Genomic DNA, 24268 nt, shown 5'->3' with positions numbered 1-24268 from the left:
AAGATTTTGCGAGGCACGCGTAGGATTGCACACTACATTAGCTTTGGTTCTGTATTTCGTAAATCGTCACCATAGCTCATAACAATTTTGCAAGCAGCTCATCCTGACTTTGTCTGTTTGACAACCTAACACTTAAAATTGAATGAAATCAAGGAGCTTCTATATGCCACCTTTATCTTCTTTGTGGTGCAAAGGTGAAGAACTTGGCTATTTCACCACCTCTTCAATTTCCATTGCTTAACCTTGATGTTCTAACCATCCTTGGTGCGAGTTTTTGAAAAAAAAATGTCTATGCCTTAGTTCCTCACTCTGCAATTTGTACCAAGGATCAGCTAAAATACTAGCACAAAGATGCCACTCAATTTCAAGCATGCCTTCCCACAATCAGCATTTTATGTTTTCGCTATAAAGCACATAATTACAAAAGAATGTACACCTAGAAAAAATGTTGGGCGTACTTCAAGCCAAAACAAACTTTTATCAATCCATGCATCTTGCAAGAGTAAATTCCCACAAGAATCAAAGAGCTTTTAATAAGAGATATTAAGCTCTTTGAACTAGGAAGGTTCGAACTACTACTCATTTGTATGATCTTCACTCTACTTCTCCAAGAGTATTTTGATCATTGATAAGAATTGAAGGACATCATGAGGATGTGCAATTCAAGGCACCCATGGCAGCATTCCTGCTGTTGCTTTCATCTCATATAAACATACTGTCTTACCTTCAACGATCTCATCGCCCAGGGCATTTTGCAGCATGAAGCATGCTATCTATAACGAGAGAACAATGCAAGACGCCAGAGAGATCTTAAGTCAGACTCAAGGTATTTGTGTAGGATACCGGAGTTGAAGTCCCATTTGGATCAATTTCAAGTTCTTCCCACCAAACGTAATAAAAAATTAGGACAGTGGAAGGTCAGGCATCAACCTCAAGACAAGAACATAGTAACCACCATTCGACCTCTCACTTTAATCATTCTATTAGCGTAATGCAGTGACCATGAATGTCAGAGTTTTCCCTCGACTGCATACGCCAAATCATGTGCATCTTTCAAAAGCTTCCATACGTCCAAATGACCTGCCATACTGTTGCACTCCCTCAGGACTTCATCAAGCCCTCTACACTTCTCAATTATCACCTTCCGCCTTCGACGAATCGCGGCGGCAATCACAAACAAAATCAAGTCCTCTGTTACAAAATCCCTCCTTCTAACCTTCCTCTGCTTTGTATTGCTTAAACTCAATGCTTTTTTTTCAGCCCACAGCACCTCCCATAAGGATATCGTCTGCTCAAAAGTAAGCTCTCTTCTCAGCAATACTACCACCATACGGTACACAAAAAAGCAATTCTCTGCATCTATACTCTCCAGATGCGAATATAAATGAGGGTCCCCTGCTTTGAAAATACTCGAAATTTTGTTTAGCTGCCTCCGAATACCAACTTCATCTGACCGAAAATTGAAACGGGCCATACTCATAAATTGCACAAAACACCAGAAGGCCTCATAATCTTCGTCAAAAAGAGCCACAAAAGGAGAGAGGAGATCACTCATACCCTGACAGTATCCGGTCTCTGGATCATGTAAAGCATAGGCTTCAAGTACAGCTACAAGGCGTGCAGCGTGGTGCTGCCGGCACGGTTCAAGATGTTCATCATCTTGAAGACCAACGCTTCTTGCAAGCTGAAATGCTAGCTGTTCAGTTACATTAGCTTGACTAGGAGAGTAAGGTACCCACTCAGCATTCATTCGAACTGCATCCACGCGAATAATACGCTGGCAGTTAATAAACTCTTCTGTTGCTATCAAGCAATCATTCTCCATATCTGAGTGTACCTTTCCGCTGAAAACAGATTCACACACCGTCTTTACAAGCTGTTCATCTTCCACATCCTCGGTATTGCTGCTTCCAGATGACAGAACATCCTCTGTCAAGTCTGCATTCGTCTCCTGTGCGACCGAAGCTCTATCGTCCACTTCTGGTGATTGCCTCTTACAGCTATCATTTATTTCCTTGTCGTCGTTCCCGGTGAAAGAAGAATCTTGTGAGGCTAAAACTGAAACCCTTGGCCCACCTTGTGAAGAATTGGAATCCTCGTAGCTCACTTCTGTGCTTGTATTCCCTTCGTCACACTCTTGCGTTACTTCAAAGAGCTTGATTCTCAAGGCATTGCAGCGCATTTTGAGACCCATATACAATTCCCTGTCAAGAAACCTGATTAAACCCCTTGAAGGACCCACCACCATGAAAGATGAGCTGTTTTTTAAACAGCACTTTTATTAGACTTGAAAACTTTCACAATGGGAACAGAAAGGCAAAGTCAGTGTACTTTGGGAAAAGGAAACCTTTTGCGATATCTTTCAGATTCTCTCTCTTCTTGTGTGCTGTCCAAGTCATAACTGGCAGAAAAAGACCAAAATCAAACTATCAGCTTCTGGAATCAGGAATAAAGTATCAAAAAATATCACTGACACTTCCAAAGTCAAAAAGGGCAGAAAATACGTACAAGCCCAAGAGAAATGGCCAAACTTCTGCCCGGATATGAGGCTCAATCCCCTGGAACCATATAAATGAAGCCCATAAACAACCGAGTACTGTCATGCTTTGCTTCAAATTCCCCACAAAAACCAGACCTACCCCAAAGCGGACTTTATGCAGCACTTTCTGCTTATCAATAAGGCGACCAGACACGGCATCAAACGCAGAACCCCATTGCTTTGATGTGAGTGGACTTCTTTTCTGTTGCTTTCTACAGATACACAATGAGCATATGTAAGCAAGAGTGAAAATACACAATGCACACTGCAAGTGCATTTTCATTGCTCACCTAAAGTTGTATTTTCAAAATGCCTTGATGTACTAGTCTATATGAAAAGAAAAAGGGTAAGATCTGAAAGGCAATCCGAGATTAAAAAGGGAAGACTTTAGCTGCCTAAAGAATGCATACATCGTCATTAGACTGAGCTTCTGAACTGCGTAAAGGGTAAAATGGGACAGAAACACACTATTATTTGCTAAAAGTAAAAGAGAGATATGGGGATTGCAACATATACAAGATGCATCCAAGAGCATGGCATTTCACTTTTTTAAAAGACGTGCAAGTCATTAACTCATGATAGTCATCATCCATTAAACTACTGTCACAACTGGGTGACATGGGATCACCTTACCCAACTTCAAAGAGAAGGGCAGAAGGAAGAGCCGACTGGAGTAAAACGGGTGTTACTGGAGAACATCATCTCATGGGCAGGGAAAGCCGGAAAGGCGTTCCGGGGGTGCTCATAGCCTACAATGGCCCAGAACGGCCAGCCTTTCAGGAGAGGCAGGTGATACTGGAACGGAACGTCTCGGAACAGTGTTTTTATCTTGTGAGCCTCCCCCTTATTAAATGCCCCTCCCCCAGCCCCTTCCCTTTACAATACACAGAAGCTCTCAAGGGCCAAGGCTCAAGCTCTACCCTCCCAAGCTCGACTCTCAAGCTCTAGCCTCTTTCAAGGTTTCAAGTCTAGACTCTACAAGGCTAAAAGCTCTCTCTTGCCCCTCTTTCTCGAGCTCTCTCCCTCTCCCTCTCTCTCCCTAGAGCAGCTGGAAAATGGGCAGTCTATCGTGAAGGACGTGCAATCGTTGAGGACTTTCGGTCTACCAAGGCAGCCCCCAATGATACCACATAACTAGTAGTTTTTCTTTTGCTTGTAGAAATGGAGTTAGACACTGCCACTAAGTCCCTCCAGGAGACGGCTAGTGGTAAGACCTCTCCATTCTAGATCATGGACACCGCCCTCTCTCATGTGAAGTGGAGACACTTTCCACCCTCTCCTTCTAGAGAGGAGAAATGGTTTTGTATGCGTTTTTGGTCCCATGGGTCATATATGACCTCAACGGACGATAATGAATCTATCTATCTATCTCCCTCTCAAGCTCTCAAGTCTACACGAGACGATTTCGTCATAGTACGGTTGAATGGTCCTTAAATCGAGTTTTTTGTGAGTCTTAAGAGTCAAAGGACTCTAATACTACTTCTATTCAATCACATGGAGCTAGAAATTGCATTATTTGGGTGTTTTTAATGCCTCTCGTTCTTTGTCGTTCCTGTTCCCGTTCCGGATCCCTCTGTCGTTCCCTGGGGATCCCGTTGCAATTCCCATTTTGCGTTCCGGGTAACTTTGAGAAAAACCTTGTGCCCAAACCTAGCAACAGCAAGCCCAAAAAACACAACACCCATCGCATGTTCTATGACTAGGTGCTGATGTGCCATATCCCGTGTGATCTGGCAGCTGATGTAGGTAGCGTATGGATTTGTTGATGTGGCACTTTGTTTTACATAGAAGGAGCTTTCTAGTGCTAATTATTGATTCAGATGATTTTCGGTGCTTTTCAGCACTTTGTGAAAAAAACTTGTAAAGCCAATGTTTGGGGCCTAGTGCCTTTACATATGAGGCCAATTGTGCAATAGCACTCAGATTTTAAGGCTCACACTGGCAGTTGTTGCCTACACATGATCAATAAAATAAAGAAGTACTGAAAGGGGTCACGGGTGCTTAAAAACGGCCTGTATGTAGAGGTACTAATTCAATTATCTACTAACTTCACACACAGCACTGAGAAGAAAAGAGAGCATCGATGCGTCTAACAACTAGATCATCACTGCGCACGCGAAGACCGACACCCTGTAGGCCCCAAAGACTAGCACCCCTTTCGGTATTTCTTTATCGATTGAAAATAGACAATCCGGACACTTATGTAAAACTCTCACCAAGCTGTCGAAACCTGCCAAGGGCTGAAATCGCAGGTTTCTGGCCTGATTTCGGTAACATAACGGTGCCAAAACCCTGTAGGTTAAAAATACACATCAAGGACACTTTCCCTTGGCTTTCCGGTGAGCTGCAGGTCAATTTCAGCATCTGTAATTCTCTGTTTTGCCACTCTCGGGAGCCCAAAACCTTGTACACGCATGTGGCTAAAAATGACTGTTTTGGCTGCGTTTTTATGGCTGAAAATGGGGGAACATCTGCAACCAACTTGGGGGGATCTGCTACAGTGTCATGGCTGAAACTGTGTGTATTCTGACTGCTGAATTGCTGATCCCAAAAACGCTGAGATGGCTGGTGCAATGCTAGCGTTTTTGGCTGAATTCCCTTCTGCTCTGCTGGGGTTGGAAACGCTGATGACTTGCAAGGAAAACGCTGATCTGCTAAGGTTTCTGCAATCCCAAAACGCTGGAATGGCCAGCATGCCCTAGCGTTAGTAGTTGCAACAAAAACGCTGAAGTTGCTGAGCCAGAACTGCTACAGGGCTGAGGTAGCCAAGGGAGAAAACGCCAGACAATGGGGTTTGATGGCGATGGCTTGATCTGGGAAAAACGCCAAGGATGGGGTGAGAGGTATGGCGAGGCTACGTGCTGAGGGGGGGTACTACTGAGAAGTTGCCTGTTGAGCGGGAAGCTCCTGCTGCCTCTTCTGCCAGAAAGTGCTAACTTGGGTTTGCTTATATATTAACTTAGCAAAATTGCCCTACCTACTTTTGTTGGAAAGTCACTTAAAAATAATCAGTGAAAATAACCAAAAATAGGAAAATAGGCTAAATGCACTGGAAAATTCCCCTAACTGATACTAATGGATTCTGATGGGAATTCCGATGATCATGTTGTGTGCAACCGGAGGATATGCATCTATGCTAAGTGATTGGGCATGCACGGTCTACGAATAGACTCACAAAAGTACCATATCACTGCTAATCTAGACTTCACTAAACTGACTGAACCCTGCTGTGGTGTAGCTTGTCCACGGACACATAGGGTTGGGATGTGTCACGTGACATCCCCTCCTTTTCAAAGTGAGGTACTGGTACCGAACTGTATGGCGTCGAGGGAGATCGCCAACAGCATCCAGAATCCTGGAAAGGACTCTTTGTCGGCCCACTCTGCTGTGTGGGTCGTGCGGTACTTGAACTTCATAAAGGTCTGCAACACTTCCTTCTTTGGGCCGCGCCGAAAGCGACTCAAAGTTTTCTGTGGCTCCTTTGATACTTCAACTTCGTCTAGAGTCCTGCGTCTTTCGTCTTCAAGAATCTCCATGGCTGAAAATTCCTGAAACCATCTCCAACACAAAACCATGAAATACCCATTCCATGTAAAGTGAAGGAAATAAATCTTGGCTTTTCTAAAGACTATGCATGCAATGTAGATAAACAAATAGACGGAGTGACAACTCGTTCATCAAACACATGCAAACAATGAGGTCGAATCTTTTCTGTTTGATCGAAATCAATCAACTGTGGCAAATCACAATGGAAATGCCCATGCGTGGTGCTCATACTTTCATGTGCTCATTCGGAAACTATGTCATAGCAAGGAAGAGACATGGAATGTAACTTCTTGACATACAAACTTTTCAGCTTTTTATGAACAATCCGCATACCTTCGTGCTCATCCATGAGAGAAACGTGCTCAACATACAATATGTCATGCCTAGTAAAAGGGATCACATGCTGACTAAAATACAGGAAACCTTCACGAATGAAACACTCGAACAATGCGTGCGTATCAATCATGCGAGCACATAATACTTCCTGTGAGGGTTCTGTGGACCAATGCTCGAGAGCCAAGATCGGTTCTTCGAGATCTATCGAATCTTCTTGTGGGGGATCTGTGGACCGAAAGCCAAGATCAATTCTTGGTGATTGATCGAATCTACAACGAGGTTAGCTTCGCTAGAAAAAGCATCAACTAACACATCATCCTTGTGAACAATCACATCTTCTTCATGCAACGCATCATGCTTGTGAGAAATCACATCTTGATCATACAAATCATCATGCTTATCTTTGTCATCCAAACCATCATGCAAATCATTATCCTGCAAATCATCATGCTTCTCATAATCATGCAAATCCTGTGTGTCATGCTGTGGAGAAAAAGAGATTGAGAGAATCTCCTTATTCCGAATCCTTTCAACCTTGTCCTGCATATTAACAATGAGAGATGGAGAAGGAGCAGCGTCCACTCCATGAAAGACAGTAGGAGAATCACTGTCGGCATTGAGAGTTATAGTGTTAGCCGCAAAATTTATGAAAGCATCAATTTCACGAAACCATTTAATGCCTAAAATCATAAAATCACATCCTGACAGACGAGAAACAACAAATTTTCTAATGAAGCCAATCTGCTGAATTGCAAACAACACATCAAGGCACTCCTTCGTGATGAGAGCGTCCATACCGAGACGAAAGCCAGAGACCTCGATAGGAGATCTCGGACGAACTTCGAGGCGGGCTCTCTCAACAAGAGAGGAACTGATCACATCATGCATACTACCTGGGTCAAACAATATGACAAAACGGTGCCCCGACGTACGACCATAACATTTAATGAGAGAATCATCAATGGGAGGGTCCTGAGAAACTTTGGGCACACCCGTGTTATCATTCATTGCATTGACAGATGTAGTGGGTGTTGTGGGTTCTTTAGATTCATTCGATTCAAGCTTAGGACATGTTCTTTTTATGTGACCCTTAATGTGACAATGAAAACAACGACCTTCCTTAGAATACGTGCTTTGTTCTACCGACGTGATGTGTCCTCCTACAATCCCTTGTGCTACCTTTTCATCTGGAGTAAGCTTAGGTTTAGCAGTTGTGTCAGCCTTACCCTTAGATTCATTGGAAGAATTCTTTGATGAGAGACTGTTGGAAGATTGGTTAGAAGAGTTATCATTCTTACCGTCTTACCGTTCTGCGGGTTCTGAGAAGTTTGCGAGGTACTTGTGAAAGTCCTGTCTCCTTAGGCTTTCCCTTGTTGTGCTTCATCTCCTGTGTGAGAGCAATCGCTACCGCCTTGTTGAGATCGATTGGATCGAATACCTCGACATCGTACTTGATATACTCGTTCAATCCAAAGAGAAAAGCCTCTTTGCGCTCATCATCCAACATGCGTAATTGGGTACCTAGCTGCAAAACACGATTAGAAAAAGAAATAACCGGCATACCATTTTACTTGAGAGCTCGCCAATCGTCCTTCAATCGTGCGAGGTACTGAGGTGGCATAAACCGTGCCTTGAGCTTGTCTTGGAAATCGGCCCAACTAAAAGAGAGAGGCGTGAAATCGTCGGCTGCCTCTAGGTGCGCGGCTAGGTGTGCCTCTTGCTATGCATGGTACCAATTGATGGCATCACCGGCAAGGTCCATAGCTGCCGTCAAAACTTTAATATTTCCTGTCTTCTTAGTTGTCGCAAAATAAGCATTAAATTGATACAGCATCCGTCTTACCGTCATACTTACTGAAAGTCAACTTTTCTGTGACTGGAAGGTTGGAATCCACATCGTGGCTTGCGCCACTTGATGAACTCCCACGATCTTTGGGTGGTTCGATCTTCGAGGCTACGATGTGGGAAATAAATTCTTGATGACGAATCTCCCTTTGAGCCTCTCGTTCATCGCGCTCGCGTTCGAAAGCAAGTCGATGTTCTTCTTGTTTTGCTGCAAGAGCAATGCGCTCACGTTCCTGAGCAAGTCGATTTTCTTCTTGTTTTGCGGCAAGAGCAATGAGCTCACGTTCCTGAGCAAGGCGACTTGCTTCTTGTCTATCCATCATGGCCATCATCTACTTGACCATTTCCTCCATAGGGTTTGGTGGCGTAGATGGCGAAGGGGGAGGGTTGAAGAAATCATCTCCGGGAAATCATCTCCAAGTGGCGACGAGTCTTCGTCGCCTCTCTCATGCTCATCACCTGTATGCGAAGTATCCATTCCGCTTCGGGTGACGACCATCCACTATAATCTTGGGGTCTTAAGCTCGCGAGGAACTTGGGTTCTTGAGGGTCTTGAGGTTCTTGAGGTCCTTGATTCGTGAGAATCTTGGGTTCTTGAGGATCTTGAGGTTCTTGAGTCTTAAGGGTCTTGGGTTCTTGGGGTTTTCTTTCGCTTGCAAATCGCGTTGAAGAAGGATCTTCTCTTCACCGGAGTTCTACTCCTTTCTGCGGGCGCACCCCTTGGCGGCCTTGCGCTCCACCAAGGTTTCTTTTTCCCACCTCACGTCGATTGGCCGCCGCTAAGTGCACGGTCCGCTCTCAATGAGTGAAAAGAGACCCAAGGGGAGGTTGGACAAGCCCTTCTTTCTTGGGATTCCTGTCACTCTTCAACAAAACACGATTAGGAAACGACACGCCCAAGCGAACTTGGGTTTGTGCGATTGCAACAATCAAAAAAATTTATTGTGGTTCTTGTGGTTCTTGTGGTTCTTTCCTTGAGTAATGCAGAACACTTCCAAAGCTCTGATACCAATGTAAGGTGCAGCGGAATGAATGTTGTATTTTCTCAAGATTAGTGATCTTTATTGCTCAAGGTTCCTTTTAGTTCTTAGGAGAAGGAGAGAGCCTTCCGTCTTGTAGAGTGCTATGATCACGAACAAAGTGAGTGGATATTGTGCGTGCAAGTGAATGAGACTGAGAGAAGGAGAGAGAAGAGATACGACACCCGAGAGGTTGTAAAACCCTCCTCCGAAGGCCCCACTCTCGTCGGCGAGAGTGGTCTACTTTGATTGCACAAAGGTGTACAATGCGTATGCAATGGACTGATGCAATGGGACGACGGTGATGACGACGACGACGGTGTGGCTGAAATCTGAGATCTTCTAATCGCTGAATTTCGGGACTGTTTCGGTGGCTGAAAATGACTGTTTTGGCTGCGTTTTTATGGCTGAAAATGGGGGAACATCTACAACCAACTTGGGGGGGATCTGCTACGGTGTCATGGCTGAAACTGTGTGTATTCTGACTGCTGAATTGCTGATCCCAAAAACGCTGAGATGGCTGGTGCAATGCTAACGTTTTTGGCTGAATTCCCTTCTGCTCTGCTGGGGTTGGAAACGCTGATGACTTGCAAGGAAAACGCTGATCTGCTAAGGTTTCTGCAATCCCAAAACGCTGGAATGGCCAGCATGCCCTAGCGTTAGTAGTTGCAACAAAAACGCTGAAGTTGCTGAGCCAGAACCGCTACAGGGCTGAGGTAGCTAAGGGAGAAAACGCCAGACAATGGGGTTTGATGGCGATGGCTTGATCTGGGAAAAACGCCAAGGATGGGGTGAGAGGTATGGCGAGGCTACGTGCTGAGGGGGGGTACTGCTGAGAAGTTGCCTGTTGAGCGGGAAGCTCCTGCTGCCTCTTCTGCCAGAAAGTGCTAACTTGGGTTTGCTTATATATTAACTTAGCAAAATTGCCCTACCTACTTTTGTTGGAAAGTCACTTAAAAATAATAAGTGAAAATAACCAAAAATAGGAAAATAGACTAAATGCACTGGAAAATTCCCCTAACTGATGCTAATGGATTCTGATGGGAATTCCGATGATCATGCTGTGTGCAACCGGAGGATATGCATCTATGCTAAGTGACTGGGCATGCACGATCTACGAATAGACTCACAAAAGTGCCATATCACTGCTAATCTAGACTTGACTGAACTGACTGAACCCTGTTGTGGTGTAGCTTGTCCACGGACACATAGGGTTGGGATGTGTCACGTGACACAAACGCACATAAAACCCCCAGAACTGTACATGGTCAACTCAGAAGCCCAACTAGCGGGGCATTACCATATGTGCACAGGAGAGAGAGATGCGCGAGAGCAAATCGTCGCACTACATGAGACAAGGGAAAAGGCAAGCTTTCCATTAAAGCTGTGATCACTTGCATCAGCCACTCACACACACACTGTAATTCACAATGAGTAAAATCAGAATCAACACTCAATTTTGGGCCCCCCCCCCTCTTTGGAAGAGCTTCTGGAGAGTGTGTTGGCTTGTAAGTTTCTCTCCTACAGCCGTGTGTCCAGTTTGCCTCTTTGGTTTAATTTCCTAGTACCCACCGACCTATAACGTTGCAAGTGACTTGCCAAGTGGCCTAAATTCCATTTTGGCACATACAAGCTTCCATACTCATTAGAATTCAATGTTAATTGGCCTGACCAGTTTTAGACTGACCGACCTAGATTTTTGATGTGAGAAACCCGTTCAACCGTAGACATTTCACACTAGCCATGCAATGTCCACTTGCACGTTTTTAAAAGTTTCAAGGAAAACAAGTAAAAATAAAATAAATAAAAATATGTAGTACATATACCTAGAAAGCAACAGGAAAAATACACTTCCCGGTGACATACCCACCCTTGAAATACTACAAGCGACCTCGCTTGCATACCAATAATACATGCTGATATCTCCTGATATAGCATTTATTCTATGATGTGAATCAAAGATATACATGCTTCCGGAAATGTAGCGTATCCCACCAACCTAGCTACCACACATGTATCAAGCATAGAATTTTTCTGGTGTACTCTCAAGTACAAACTTCTCTAGCCGAAGTCTATATAGAAAGAGTAGATACAATTGTTGCACTACTCCTTTGAGCATCATGAACCATGCTAAAGATGGGGGCGCGCCCGATGCACAATGAAGTAAGGGTGGGAGCGGCTAATAAGTCCGGGGTCAGGGCATGGAGATTCTTCAATCAAATTTTCAACGGTGACTAATAAGTCCGAGGTCGAGGCACGGAGATTCTTCAATCAAACTTCCAATGGTGACTAATAAGTTCGGGGTCGGGACACAGAGATTCTTCAATGAAATTTTTCATGGCGATTAATAAGTCCAAGGTCGGGGCACAAAGATTCTTCGATGAAATTTCCAGTAAACTTTGAAAGCCCTACATTGCTCTGTCTGCTCTTTGGTAGAACCGGTATGCTTTCAGAAAAGCACAAGTCTGAAGCTATGATACCATTGTCACGGGGACGGGCATCACGTGCCAACGAAAAAGAATAGACTGAACAGCTTTAGGTACTTCAAATAACAATTGAATTGCAAGAGAAGCACGATACACGAGACACGCAGTGACAGAGCTCCACCCCAAGAGAGCATTGGCCCCAAACCTTGGCGCCCCTTTTGGTATTTCTTTATATTGCTTGAACTCAGTGCAATGCCGATACTCGCGCTCTGCACCTTCACCCGGAAGAGTGCCAAAGACTGAGCTCTTTGCACATATTTAAAGGCCCTTGGCCTCTCAAAAGCATTTTACATGAAAAGCATCAAACTCTAAACGCATCTGGCCTAAAAGCTAGCGCCCAAAATCAACCAGCGCGTTCTTTTAGAATCCGTACAATTGCCACATGGCACTGTCAGTGGAAAATGCGGGACTGTCTGTACACGATGTCATGTCAGCATGTCAATGGAAATTGCGAAGTTCCATGGATCTGCCACATCAGCATCTTTGAGTGCGTATGTATGTCGGGTTTACTTCTAGTGACTTGGGTCCCATCGGACGAGGTATATAGGTTGGCTCCGTTCTTCCATGGCTTGCCACATCAGCAGTTTGTGACAGCTTCATACCGCAAACTACTTGTCTCAGGGGAGTGCTTAGCGGTGTTGTTCGTTGTGTCACAAATTGATGACGTGGCAGTTCTGCTCGGACACACACGCACACAGGCAGACTACGAATAGTGACGTGGCAGACTATACGAATGCTGACGTGGAACGCCATACAAATCCCGTAAATCGCACTGGCAGGCTGATGTTGCACAGTGTACGGATTTTTCTCTTTTTTCATTGACATGTTGACGTGGCCTACTGTACAAAATTCCACTTTTTGCGCTGACAGATTTTAAGCTAGTTGCTTTTGGGGCAGTTTGTTTTTAAGTTTCACTGCTTTTGGGGGCTCTGCTTTTAGCATCCCTTTGTAAGAATAAAAAGGGCCCAAGGGCCTCACTTCTCAGGGCATCTGGAAGCATAGTCTGAGAGCTGAGGACCCGCGGGAGTTGTACTTTGCTCAAAGATTAAAACAAAAAGAAATACCAAAAGGGGCGCTAGTCTTTGCGGCCAATCTCTCTTGGCACGAAACTACGCCGGGTCGTGTCGACTCAATAAATCGTGAAGTGTTTTAAGTGAATCTCTCTTGTGTCACGACAAAACCTAGACTTGGGGTGCCCAAGTTTGTTACAGAGGTGTCATAGCACGGCTGATTTCTCTTCTACCGGGAAATCCGATCCTTCTTCTCACGGAACCTATGGATTCCGAAAAGAATCAGACGACTCCATCTACCACCCGTGAAGGGGGAGGCAGTGCGGGAAATTCAAGCGAATTAGCGGAGAATGAGTACAGGCCACCTCGGTCCTCACAATATGAACTCATGGAGATGCAACGTCAACAGCGGGTTGGCGAGTGCGCAAAGCAAATGCTTCAGTTTGCCAAGGATCCCCAGTATGCAATTTTTTTTACCCAGCACTCGATGGATGAAGTGCATACTCACTGGCAGAAAGCCATTGAGACACCAATCAAACACGCAATCAAGGAACCTCCTACTCCGAGGATGTTCACTAAAGAAGAACTTCATGATGTTGTCGAGACCCGAATCAATCAGCTTCTAGACACAAAGAAGCCATCGAAGAAGCAATTGAAGAGGCGCAACAAGGGGACTGACTACCCCGGTTACTTGGGCCGTCAACCTTCTTTTGCAACTGCATGAAAACAGAAGAAGCTTGTGCGTTTCGAAGGACTACCCAGTTCTTCCTCCGACACTTCTTCTAGCTCTTCCTCTTCCGACTCAAGCGAGGAGAACAAAAAGAGCAAGAAGCGAAGCAAGAAACAAAGTTTTGGAAAGAACAAGAAAAGGGCAAAGAAGATCAGATTCCAACCAGTTTCTGATAGTTCTACGAAGGAGTCATATTCTGACAATTCGGACTCCGACAATCATATGTTTTATGCAAAGAAGAAACACTTTTACAAAGCCAACCAGTATGATTTCCTCAAAGACAAGAACAAAAAGACAAAGGAATTTAAAGAGGGTGGACAGTCCCGAGATGCTCCAAAGGCTTTGGCATTCATTCAACAATTTGATATAGCCTTCTCCGGAGGACATTACTCAGAACACTCCAAGATCAGGAGGGCAGCATCGTTTTGAAGGCAAATGCACAAACATGGTGGTCCACTCTTCTTCTGAGGAAAGAAGCCCCGACCAAGTGGTTGAAGTTCAAACGGCTCTTTATTTCTTCTCGGTTGACCCAAGAGTACGAACGAGATGTGAAAACTGCTTGGAACCAACTTCGGATGACCAAGGGTGACATTTTGGACGCATATTGTGAAAGATTTTGGGATTCTTTTCTATCGGATTCTTTTCTACCAACCTCTTCGTTTAAGAAGGTCACTTTCGAAGAACAAATTGAGCGGTTTTGTTGTAGACTCCCTACAGAGATCCAAGATTACTACCTTGAGCAAGAGTCTGAGTCCATACAACAACTAATGGGACATGCTGAGCGGGGATTCTCGATACATTCAAGTAGGTTGACCTACCCACTAATGAAGTTTTGACTCAGAGGACCAAACAAACATCGACAAACGACAATAGAAAGAAGAAGAACTCCCAAAAAAAGAAGGATGCGACCCCGTCTGACTGCGGAACAGAGAGCCAACCATCTCAAAGAGGGGAAGTGTCTTGGTTGCGGGGAACAAGGGCACATCTCCACAAAGTGCCCCAAAAAGGCACAACGAGAACAAACTGAAGAAAGGCCTGAGAGTTCTAGAGCAGCGGAAGAACGTGACAGAAAAGACAAGATGAAAGCAGAAGTGGTACCGGATTGCATTGGAACCGGCCCAAGTCAGATAAATGAAAGTACGGGACTTTGCCGCGCATGGGGCAAAGTAAAAGATCAAGAAGCCCTCGTTTTCTTTGATGGAGAAGCCAAGGCCAACTTCATTTCACCTGAATTGGCGACTCGACTTGAGATTACGCCCGCCAAGATGGGGCCACCGATGGAGGCAGTTCTAGCGATGCTTGGATGGGATGTAGCCATTACACCTGTCGTTGGCAAACTTCATTTGCATTGTCAGAGGTACTTAGGGCACGAGGACTTTTACATCATACCTTTGGAAGGGTGTGACGTCCTCCTAGGAATCCCTTGATACCATAAGAACAACGCCGTGGTTGACTATCGAGCCAAGAAAGTGATTTTGACCAATGAGAAGGGCAAGAAAAATGTACTTGATGTAAAATTGAAGGGCAAGTCCGTCCCTATTGTATCGGCTTCAGCCATTTCAAAATTAATGAAATCCAGTCTTTTTGTTTACTCGATTTATTTGAAAGAATTGAATGATGAACAACGAACGAACATATCTGAATTGGACAAAGAATGACAAGAATTTCTGCATACACATGCTGATTGTTTCTCAAAAGGCCTACCAGGCGAGTTGCTTCCATCTAGTCCTGAGGACCATACTATTGATTTGATCCCTGGCACCACACCACCGAACCAGCTACCTTACCGTGTTAGCCGAGCCCAAAATGACGAAATCATGAAACAAGTGAAAGACCTTCTTGAAAAGGGTCTCATCCAACTCATCACACCCAGTACTTCACCTTACTGTTCTCCGGTTTTACTAGTACTAATGTTAGGTGCAGTGGAATGAATGTTTGCGCTTTGCTCAAGATGAGTGCTCCGAACTGTGCTCAAGGTTCCTTTTGTTCTTATGGAAGGTAGAGCCTTCCGTTCTTAATGAGAGAATAATATGATCACAAACAAGTGAACGGACACTGTGCGTGCAAGTGTATGAGACTGTGAGAGAGAGAGAGAAGAGAGATACGACACCAAAGACGTTGTAAAACCCTCCTCCGAAGGCCCCACTCTCGTCAGCGAGAATGGTCTACTTATGATTGCACAAACTGGTACAAACTGAATGCATGTGACTGATGCAAGTCTAGGCTATGTTGACGACAACGACGGGGATGACGACAACGACATAAGGGCTGAAATCTGCAATCTGGTATTTGCTGTCCAAAAACGCTATGGGCTGAAATCTGCTACAATCCAAAAACGCTGATTTGGGGGGCTGTTTCTGTGGGTCTTTGTTGCTGAAAATCTGCAAGTTTAGGGCTAAAAGCTGAGGTTTCTTTAGGCTGAAAACTGATGGTCTTTCCGGGCTGAATCTGCTACTTCTTAAGGGGCTGATCTTGTAGGTTCTTTAAAACGCTGCATGCTGAATCTGCAAAGGCTGAAGTTGGGACCAAAAACGCTAGAGGTTTATCTGTAAAACGCTAGGGTAACATGTAGCTCAAAAATTGTTGAAAACTTTGCAACATCGGAAGATGCTGCTGAGGATGCCGCGAAAGAATGTCGTGAAGCTCGTTGAGCAAAAACTGCAAATATTCTGTTGAATCCATGAATTCCAAGTCTTGGGTTCTTTATGGCTTGTGCCCTGTAAGGCACAACGATGTAGATGGGAGCGCGCCCGATGCGCGATGAAGTAAGGGTGGGAATGGCTAATAGGTCCGGGTTGGAGGGCGAAGATACCTCGAATAGATTTCCAAAAGATCAGTCTACTCTTTTGTAGGACCGGTATGCTTTCAGAAAAGCATACACCCGATGCTCTGATACCACTGTCACAAGACGGGCACCACGTGCCAATAGAAAAGAACAGATTGAACAAACTTTTAGCACTTCAATAACAACTAAACTGAAAGAGGGAGACGACATGCGACACAGAGTGACCGAATTCCACCCCAGAGAGTATTGGCCCCAAACCTTGGTGTCCCTTTCGGTATTTCTTTATATTGCATCAACATAGTACAAGCCGGTACTCCAGACTCTGCACCTTCTCCAGGAAGCATGCCAGAGAATTTGTAAGGTGCAGTGGAATTCATGTTTGAACTTTGCTCAAGATGAGTGCTCCGATCTGTGCTCAAGGTTCCTTTTTTGTTCTTATGAAAGGGAGAGCCTTTCATTCTTAATGAGAGAGTGCAATGATCATAACAAAGTGAATGGACATTGTGTGTGCAAGTGCATGAGACTGAGAGATAGAGAGAGAAGAGAATACGACACCAAAGACGTTGTAAAACCCTCCTCCGAAGGCCCCACTCTCGTCGGCGAGAGTGGTCTACTATTGATTGCACAAACTGGTACAAATTGAATGCATGTGACTGATGCAAGTCTAGGCTAGATCGATGACGACGACGGGGATGGCGAGACCGATCTAAGGGCTGAAAACTGAGGCTTTCTATCTGCTGTCCAAAAACACTGATAGGCTGAATTCTACTGGCTGAAATCTGCTCCTAAAAGCGCTGATAGGGCTGGTTCTTCATTGCTGAATTTCTGCTCCTAAAAACGCTGATATGACTGGTCTTCATTGCTGAAATCTGTTGGTCTTTACCTGCTGAAAAACGCCATGGATGAAGGCGATCATGTGATGCTGAAAAACGCCATGCAAGGGGGAACAAAGGCCTGAAGGAATCGCCCAAGGCTGGGATCTGTTGCAACAATGCTTGGATCAAAAACGTTAGGGCTGGGATTGTCTGTCGATGATGCTTGCTAAGGAAAACGCCAAGGCTGAGGAAGTCTTTGCTGGCGATGCTTGATGAAAAACGCTAGCATGGAGAGTCTTCTGCTTGGAGGGAAAACGCCACCAAGGGAGGTCTTGCTAAGAAGTTGCATGTTGAGCACTGGTGCTCCTGCTGCCTCTTCTATCAATTAGTGCTAGTCTAGGTTTGCTTCTATACAAACTTAGTACTTACTCAATTTGCCCTACCTACTTTCCAACAAAAGTCACTTAAAAATAATAAGTGAAAAATGTCAAAAATAGGGAAAATAGACTAAATGCACTGAAAATTTCCCCTGAAGGATTCTGATGGATTCTGATGAGAATGCTTATGATCATGCTGTGTGCAACCAGAGGATATGCATCTACATTCAGTGTCTGGACATGCACGGTCTACGAACAGACTCACAAAAGTGCCAGAACACTCGCTAATCTACATTGACTGGACTGACTGAATCCTTGTCGTATTGTAGCTTGTCCACGGACACATAGGGTTGGATGTGTCACGTGACATCCCCTCCTTTTCAAAGTGAGGTACTGGTACCGAACTGTATGGCGTCGAGGGAGATCGCCAATAGCATCCGGAATCCTGGAAGGGACTCTTCGCTGGCCCACTCTGATGCGTGGGTCGTGCGATACTTGAACTTGATAAAGGTCTGCAAAGCTTGCTTCTTTGGGCCGTCGGACACAAAGTCTTCTGTGGCTCCTTCGATGCTTCAACTTCGTCGAGAGTTGTGCTTCTTTCTTCTTCAAGAATCTCCATGGCTGAAAATTCCTGAAACCATTTCCAACACAAAAACATGAACATACCCATTCCATGTAAAGTGACTAGAAAAAATATTGTCTTCCTAAAAGACTGTGCATGCAATTAGATGAACCAATAGACGGAGTGTCAAACCGTTCACCACACACACGCAAACAATGAGATCGAATCTTGTCATTCTGATCCAAATCAATCAACTCTTGCAATTCACAACGGAAATGCCTATACTTGATGCTCATTCTTTCATGTGCTCGTTGTACAACTAGGTCGTGCCAAGGAAGAGACATGGAATGTGACTTCCTTGAATGCATACTTTTCAGCTTTTCATGAACAATCCGCATACATTCGTCCTCATTCACGAGTGAGACGTGCTCAACGTACAATATGCCATGCCTAGGAAAAGGGATCACATAAAGACGCTGACTAAAATACAGGAAACGATCACGAATGAAACACTCGAACAATGCGTGTGTATGAATCATGCGAACACATAATACTTCCTGTGAGGGTTCTTTGGACCTAGGCTCGAGAGCCAAGATCGGTTCTTCCTGAGGGGGTTCTTTGGACCTAGGCTCGAGAGCCAAGATCGATCCTTCGTAACTGATCGAATCTGCAATGAGGTTAGCTTCACTAGAGAAAGTCTCAACTAACACATCATCCTTGTGAACAATCACATCATCTTCATGCAACTCATCATGCTTGTGAGAAATCACATCTTGATCATGCAATTCATCATGCTTGTGAGAAATCACATCTTGATCATGCAAATCATCGTGCTCATCATTGTCATCCAAATCATCATGCTTATCATCATCATTCAAATCATCATGCAAATCCTGTGTAGCATGCTTGGGAGAAGAAGAGACTGAGAGAGTCTCCTTCTCCTCAATCCGTTCAATCTTCACTTGCACATTTACAGTGAAAGAGGGAGAATGAACAACTTCCTCTCCACGAATGACAATGGGAGAGTCACTTTTGGCATTGAAAGTGAACGTATTTTCCGCCCAATCAATGAGAGGGTTATGCTCACGAAACCATCGAATGCCCAAAATCATATCACATCCTAAGAGAGGAGAGACGAAAAATTTCTACGGAAAGCAGCTTGTTGAACTGTAAACAACACACCAAGACACTCTTTCGTGATGAGAGAGTCCATACCGGAAGCAAAGCCAGAGACCTCGAGAGGAGATTTCTGACTAACCTCTAAGCAGGCTCTCTCAACAAGAGAGGGACTGATCACATCATGCATACTGTCTGGGTCGAACAATATGACAAAACGTTGCTCCGTCATATGACCATAACGTTTAATGAGAGACTCTCAATGGGAGGGTCAGGAGAAACTTGGGGCACACTCATGTTATCATTAATTGAATTGACAAAGAAAGTGGATTCTGTGGATTCTTTAGATTCATTAGAGTCAAGCTTAGGACATGTTCTTTTTATGTGATCCTTAATGTCACAATGAAAACAACGACCTTCCTTAGAATAAGTGCTTTGCTCTTCCGACGTGATGTATCCTCCTAAAATTCCTTGTGCTACCTTTTCATCCGGAGTGAGCTTAGGTTTAGCAACTGTGTTAGCCTTACCCTTAGGTTCATTGGAAGAATTCTTTTCTAAGAGACTATTGGAAGATTGGTTAGAAGAGTTATCGTTCTTACCATTCTGAGGGTTCTGAGTTGTTTTGCAGATATGCTGTAATCACGGACAATTACTCTCTTTCAAGAAGGGGAGATGTCACAAACTGCGGACGTGTCAAAACCCTGAAGAAGGGAGCCAACTTGCACATGTCAGCCAAGGGGCCTAAACCCTAAGAAGAACAAGTAACAGAAGAAGCCCTACCAACTTATGGGGACCCCGTCCGATGGGGCCCCAAGTGACATAAAAGATTAAAATAAAGCAAGATCCACACACAGAGAGAAAGAATTGCGTAGGAACTGATGATGTGTCAAATTTTCGAAAATACGCTAACAGTGCTGACGTGGCGAGCCGTACAGATTTCCGCGTTTTGCGTTGACTGCTGACGTGGCAGTTGTACAGAAATTCATGATATTCGCTTTTGGCATTGCTTTTTGGGCCAGAAGCTTTTGAGTTTGAAGGCTTTTCATGTAAATTGCTTTTCATAGACCAAGGGCCTTTAAATATGTGCTAAGGACTCATTCTCTGGTATGCTTCCTCGAGAAGATGCAGAGTCTGGACCGGCTTGCACTGTGTTGATCGAAAGGGGCGCCAAGGTTTGGGGCCAATACTCTCTGCCAAGTCTCTGGTGTGAAATTCCGCCACTCCATGTCGCGTGTCGTCTCTCTCTTTCAGTTCAGTTGTTATTGAAGTGCTAAAAGTCTCTTCAGTCTGTTCTTTTCTATTGGCACGTGGTGTCTGTCTTGTGACAGGCTCCGCGTCTCATCCTTGGCTCTTGGGATGATCCCTTTGAGATATGGACAAATGCGAGCAACGTCATCATAGCACTTGTGCTTCAGCAGCATGGCCGTCTAGTTGCATTTCTCGGTAGAGAGTTAAACGTGTGCAGAAAAGAATTACTCAATGTACGGTAAGAAACTTCTCTCTGTCATTCATTCTCTAAAGTATTGGATGCATTTTTTGAACGGTAGAGATTTTATTGTTCGTACGATCAACAAGCCCTCAAGAGGACCTAGTCTATGTTTAGTGCACATTAAAGTGATTGCCAGGCAAGGTGGTCCGTTTTTTTAGCAATTTGGTGGGTAAAGCTAACCACGTTGCAGATGTGTTGAGTCGAAAGGATAGATTTTGGCTCTTGAATCGAGTTTCACAATCTCCATTCAAAAGGTATCTTTTGACAACATGAAAAATCAGTATGCGGATTCCGAGTTTCGCAAGCAATGGTTGCAGGCTCTTGGTGCCCAAGGGCCCAGCAACTATCTTATTCATGAGGCTCTCTTGTATTTTCATCACCGTCTATGTGTTACCCTCTCTTAGGCAAGCCATATTGCACAATTCACATGATAGACTCACAGGTAGACACAGAGGCATAAATAAAAGATGTGTTTAGGTATATCACAGTCTTCCATTTGTCAAAAAATCAAAGCCCCTAGGAGTAAGCAGCGAGGTCTTTTGATAGGTTGTCTATGTCTATTTCCAAAGGCCCATTTCACGACATTTCTATGGATTTTGTGACTAATCTTCCATCTAGTTTGCAATCAAAGAAAACACAGTATTTAATTGTTTCAACAAGTTCTATGTGTTGATTCCTTGTAAGGCCACAGTCAGCACAAGATGTAGCACACTTGTTCATTAAGCACCGGTATCCCCTTTGTGGTTTGCCAAAGTCAATTGTGTACATAGAGATGTTAAGTTCACTTTTTGCCAAGTACTCTTGGAAAATTTTGGCATTGGCATTAAGTTAAATTTTTCATCTACTTTTCATCCACAATCCGATAATCAAATTGAGATTTACAATCAATTAGCCTTCGTTGTCTTAGTAGGTAGTAGTCCATGCGAGTCAACTGGAGTCCATGCATGGTAGGTAGCCCTCATACTAGTCAATTGAAGTCCATGCATGGTAGGTGGCACTCCAAACTCCATGCAAGGCAATTGGAGTGCATGCATGGGAAGTTGCAATTCAAGCACGGCAAATACTAGGCAGTTCAAGCACGACAGGTGCATGACAACACAAAAGCTGCCATTTTTAGTCGAGGTGCCCACACATACAGATGAGCAACCGAGCCCCGGCCACTTGTCCAAAACAACCCATTAGAGACTCGGACAAAAGAAGTGCGTGCACACACTTGGCACTTGGGACTCTATGTAAACACTCACTTGGTTGGGAATCTACACACACATCCAATGTGACATAAAAACGCATTTCGGCCCTCCGAAACTCCGAAACGTTTCGACGAAACAGGCGAAACGAGACGATGTTTTTTTTTTCCTCCCCTTTTGACCTGCTTACCCAAAACGGGTGTTTGAGGATTTTTAAACCCATTACAAAGCTTATGAGGAGGACTCTAGCTAGTTTCTTATTGATATGTGGGCAGTTTATGTAGTATGGCCAAAACTCTGGCCAAAACTCAACTCATGTATTATTGGTCTCTTGGTTAGGACTCAAGATTCAGATCATGTGTTAGTAACTGCTGGTGTGATTTGAGTCATGATTCTTGTTATGAGAACATGAGTTTAGACATTGTTATTTGTTTTGCCGTTGTAATTTAACATGGTTTTGGCTTGGCTAGGTATTTCAATTTCAGCTCTTACCTTGTTCACTCATGACTCAAGTCTCACAACTAGATTTTGGTATTTCACGTCTTGACAAGTGAATTTGTATGTATATTCAATGTATAATTATAAGTACATACATGTAAAACGAAAATGTGTTTCGCTTTCTCAGAGCTCCGAAACGAAACGTTTCAGAAACCTCGAAACCCTGAAACGCACAAAACCCCGAAACGTTTCATGTCACATTGCACACATCTCTGAAGGGCTGATTTAGCCAATTGTAACGACTCTCTCTCTCTCTCTCTCTCTCTCTCTCTCTCTCTCTCTCTCTCTCTCTCTCTCTCTCTCTCTCAGCCTTCACAGTATCACTCTCTTCTCTCTCTAGTCTTTGCATATCCCATGAAGTAAAAGGAACCTTGTACGCACTGAGCACTCATCCTAAGCATTCACCATCAATCACTTCCGCTGCACATTACAAAGCCTGTGGACTTGCATGTGCCCATAGGGTCCCTAGCATTTGCCTCAGCTTAGGCACCTTGTAGAGAATAATCCATTGCAAATTGTATTGGGCTCCTCTCTCCTTCGCTCTGGCAATCTCTCCCTCACTATCCATTGCCCACCATGTCCTTTCTAACCCCCTTGCATTCTCTATCCTTGTCCATGAGTGGCCTCTTTGAGAGGGCTCTAGCCTCTGTCAGAGAGCAGAAGACACTCGACCAGCATGTAGTGTGTGGCTGCCAATTTTCTCATACTAGGTATGTCTAGCGATATAGGTCTAGCTTGTGGACTTGCATGTGCTCATAGGGTCTCTAACATTTGCCTCAGCTTCGGCACTTTGTAGAGAATGATACATTGCAAATTGTATTGGGCGATTTCGATCTCCTCTCTTGAAATCTCTCCATATCGGTTGCCCACCTTGTCCTTTCTGACCCCCTTGCGTTCTCTATCCTTGTGCTTGAGGGGCCTCTTTGAGAGGGCACTGGCCTTTGTTGGGAGCAGAGGATGCTGGACCAGTGTGCAGTGTGTGGCTGCCAAAGATTTGGGGCTTCTCCCTTGTGCAATGGGGTGATACTTGAAAGGGAGGTCTAGCTGCTTGTTTTGAGAGAAGTAATTTAGCGCCTGGTGCCAATGTTTCTAACCATCTTGTGTTGCCACAGACAAGGTGCATGTGCGCAATGAGATCAGGAATCTGTCACATGGAATATCCACTGTATGTGACATGACATCAACTTTCCATGATTAGATTCAGTTATAGCATGTTAGACAAGGTTGCACCTATCCTCTACTTGATGGACCACAAGAATCGTGACATTCTAACTTCAAATTACTTGCTATTTGAATCTTTTGCCAAGACAGTATAGATCTCTTCAAATTTAAGCACGTCCTATTATAATCTATGGCCATCTCTCAATAAATTTATCCATGTTCAGAGGATTGATTCTGGATTTACATTCGTTGACATTTCATGATCGTCCCAAAATTGGCTGTTCACTTCGAAACACAATGGCGACGACGAGTGCCTCATTTAGCTTACTTCGCCAGATGGAATACTAGAGGCTGTAGGATGCTCTTATTTGAGATAGAAGAGCGGAGCAGGCAGAAAAAGGAAGTACCTGAGACTGAAGAAAAGGGTCCCTCCCAGGGCAGCTGCAACTACGAAACCCGCAACTGCTGTAACCGCGAACGCCAGAGAAGGACTTGGCTTGCGAATATGTAGAGCGATCTTGGAAGAGGAGAAAGTCATGGCCGCCTGCTGCAGGACAGCCAAGGCGCGCGCTGCCCATCTCTGCCTCCCCATCAAGTACAGATCTGAGCCTTCGGATCCTACTTTGCGTTCATTTTAAAACAGCGTCAGCCTAAGCAATGAGCGTTCTGGGCATGTTTTGTGTGTTGCTACAAAAATGAAGTCCAATGGATGAATTCACTAAAGGGGTGTAATGATGATGGAGTGGTGTTCCTACCCCCTTTGATGG

The 24268-nt window shown here is 44.4% G+C and overlaps 1 protein-coding gene across 2 annotated transcripts; it reads right to left on the bottom strand.

The window, feature by feature from the left end:
- Positions 1 to 341: 341 nt before the first annotated feature.
- On the bottom strand, positions 342 to 24174 carry LOC147441258 (rab GTPase-activating protein 22-like). 2 transcript variants are annotated; one of them, XM_086482943.1, is made up of 5 exons: positions 23909 to 24174; positions 2640 to 2751; positions 2509 to 2558; positions 2348 to 2401; positions 342 to 2204 (listed from the first exon to the last, which is right to left on the bottom strand). In XM_086482943.1, the coding sequence occupies exons 1-5, from the start codon at positions 24091 to 24093 to the stop codon at positions 1010 to 1012; spliced, it is 1596 nt and encodes a 531-aa protein (XP_086339069.1). In that variant the 5' UTR covers positions 24094 to 24174; the 3' UTR covers positions 342 to 1009. The 2 variants fall into 2 exon arrangements, with proteins under 2 accessions (XP_086339069.1, XP_086339070.1); XM_086482944.1 differs by having other exon boundaries at positions 2332 to 2401; positions 23909 to 24047.
- Between the last annotated feature and the right edge of the window lie 94 nt (positions 24175 to 24268).

This window comes from Adiantum capillus-veneris, chromosome 15 (genome assembly GCF_014529385.1).
Source record: "Adiantum capillus-veneris isolate H3 chromosome 15, ASM1452938v2, whole genome shotgun sequence".
NCBI lineage: Eukaryota > Viridiplantae > Streptophyta > Polypodiopsida > Polypodiales > Pteridaceae > Adiantum > Adiantum capillus-veneris.
The sequence above is the reverse complement of the archived record's forward strand: the minus strand, read 5'-3'. Positions and strand labels throughout refer to the sequence as shown.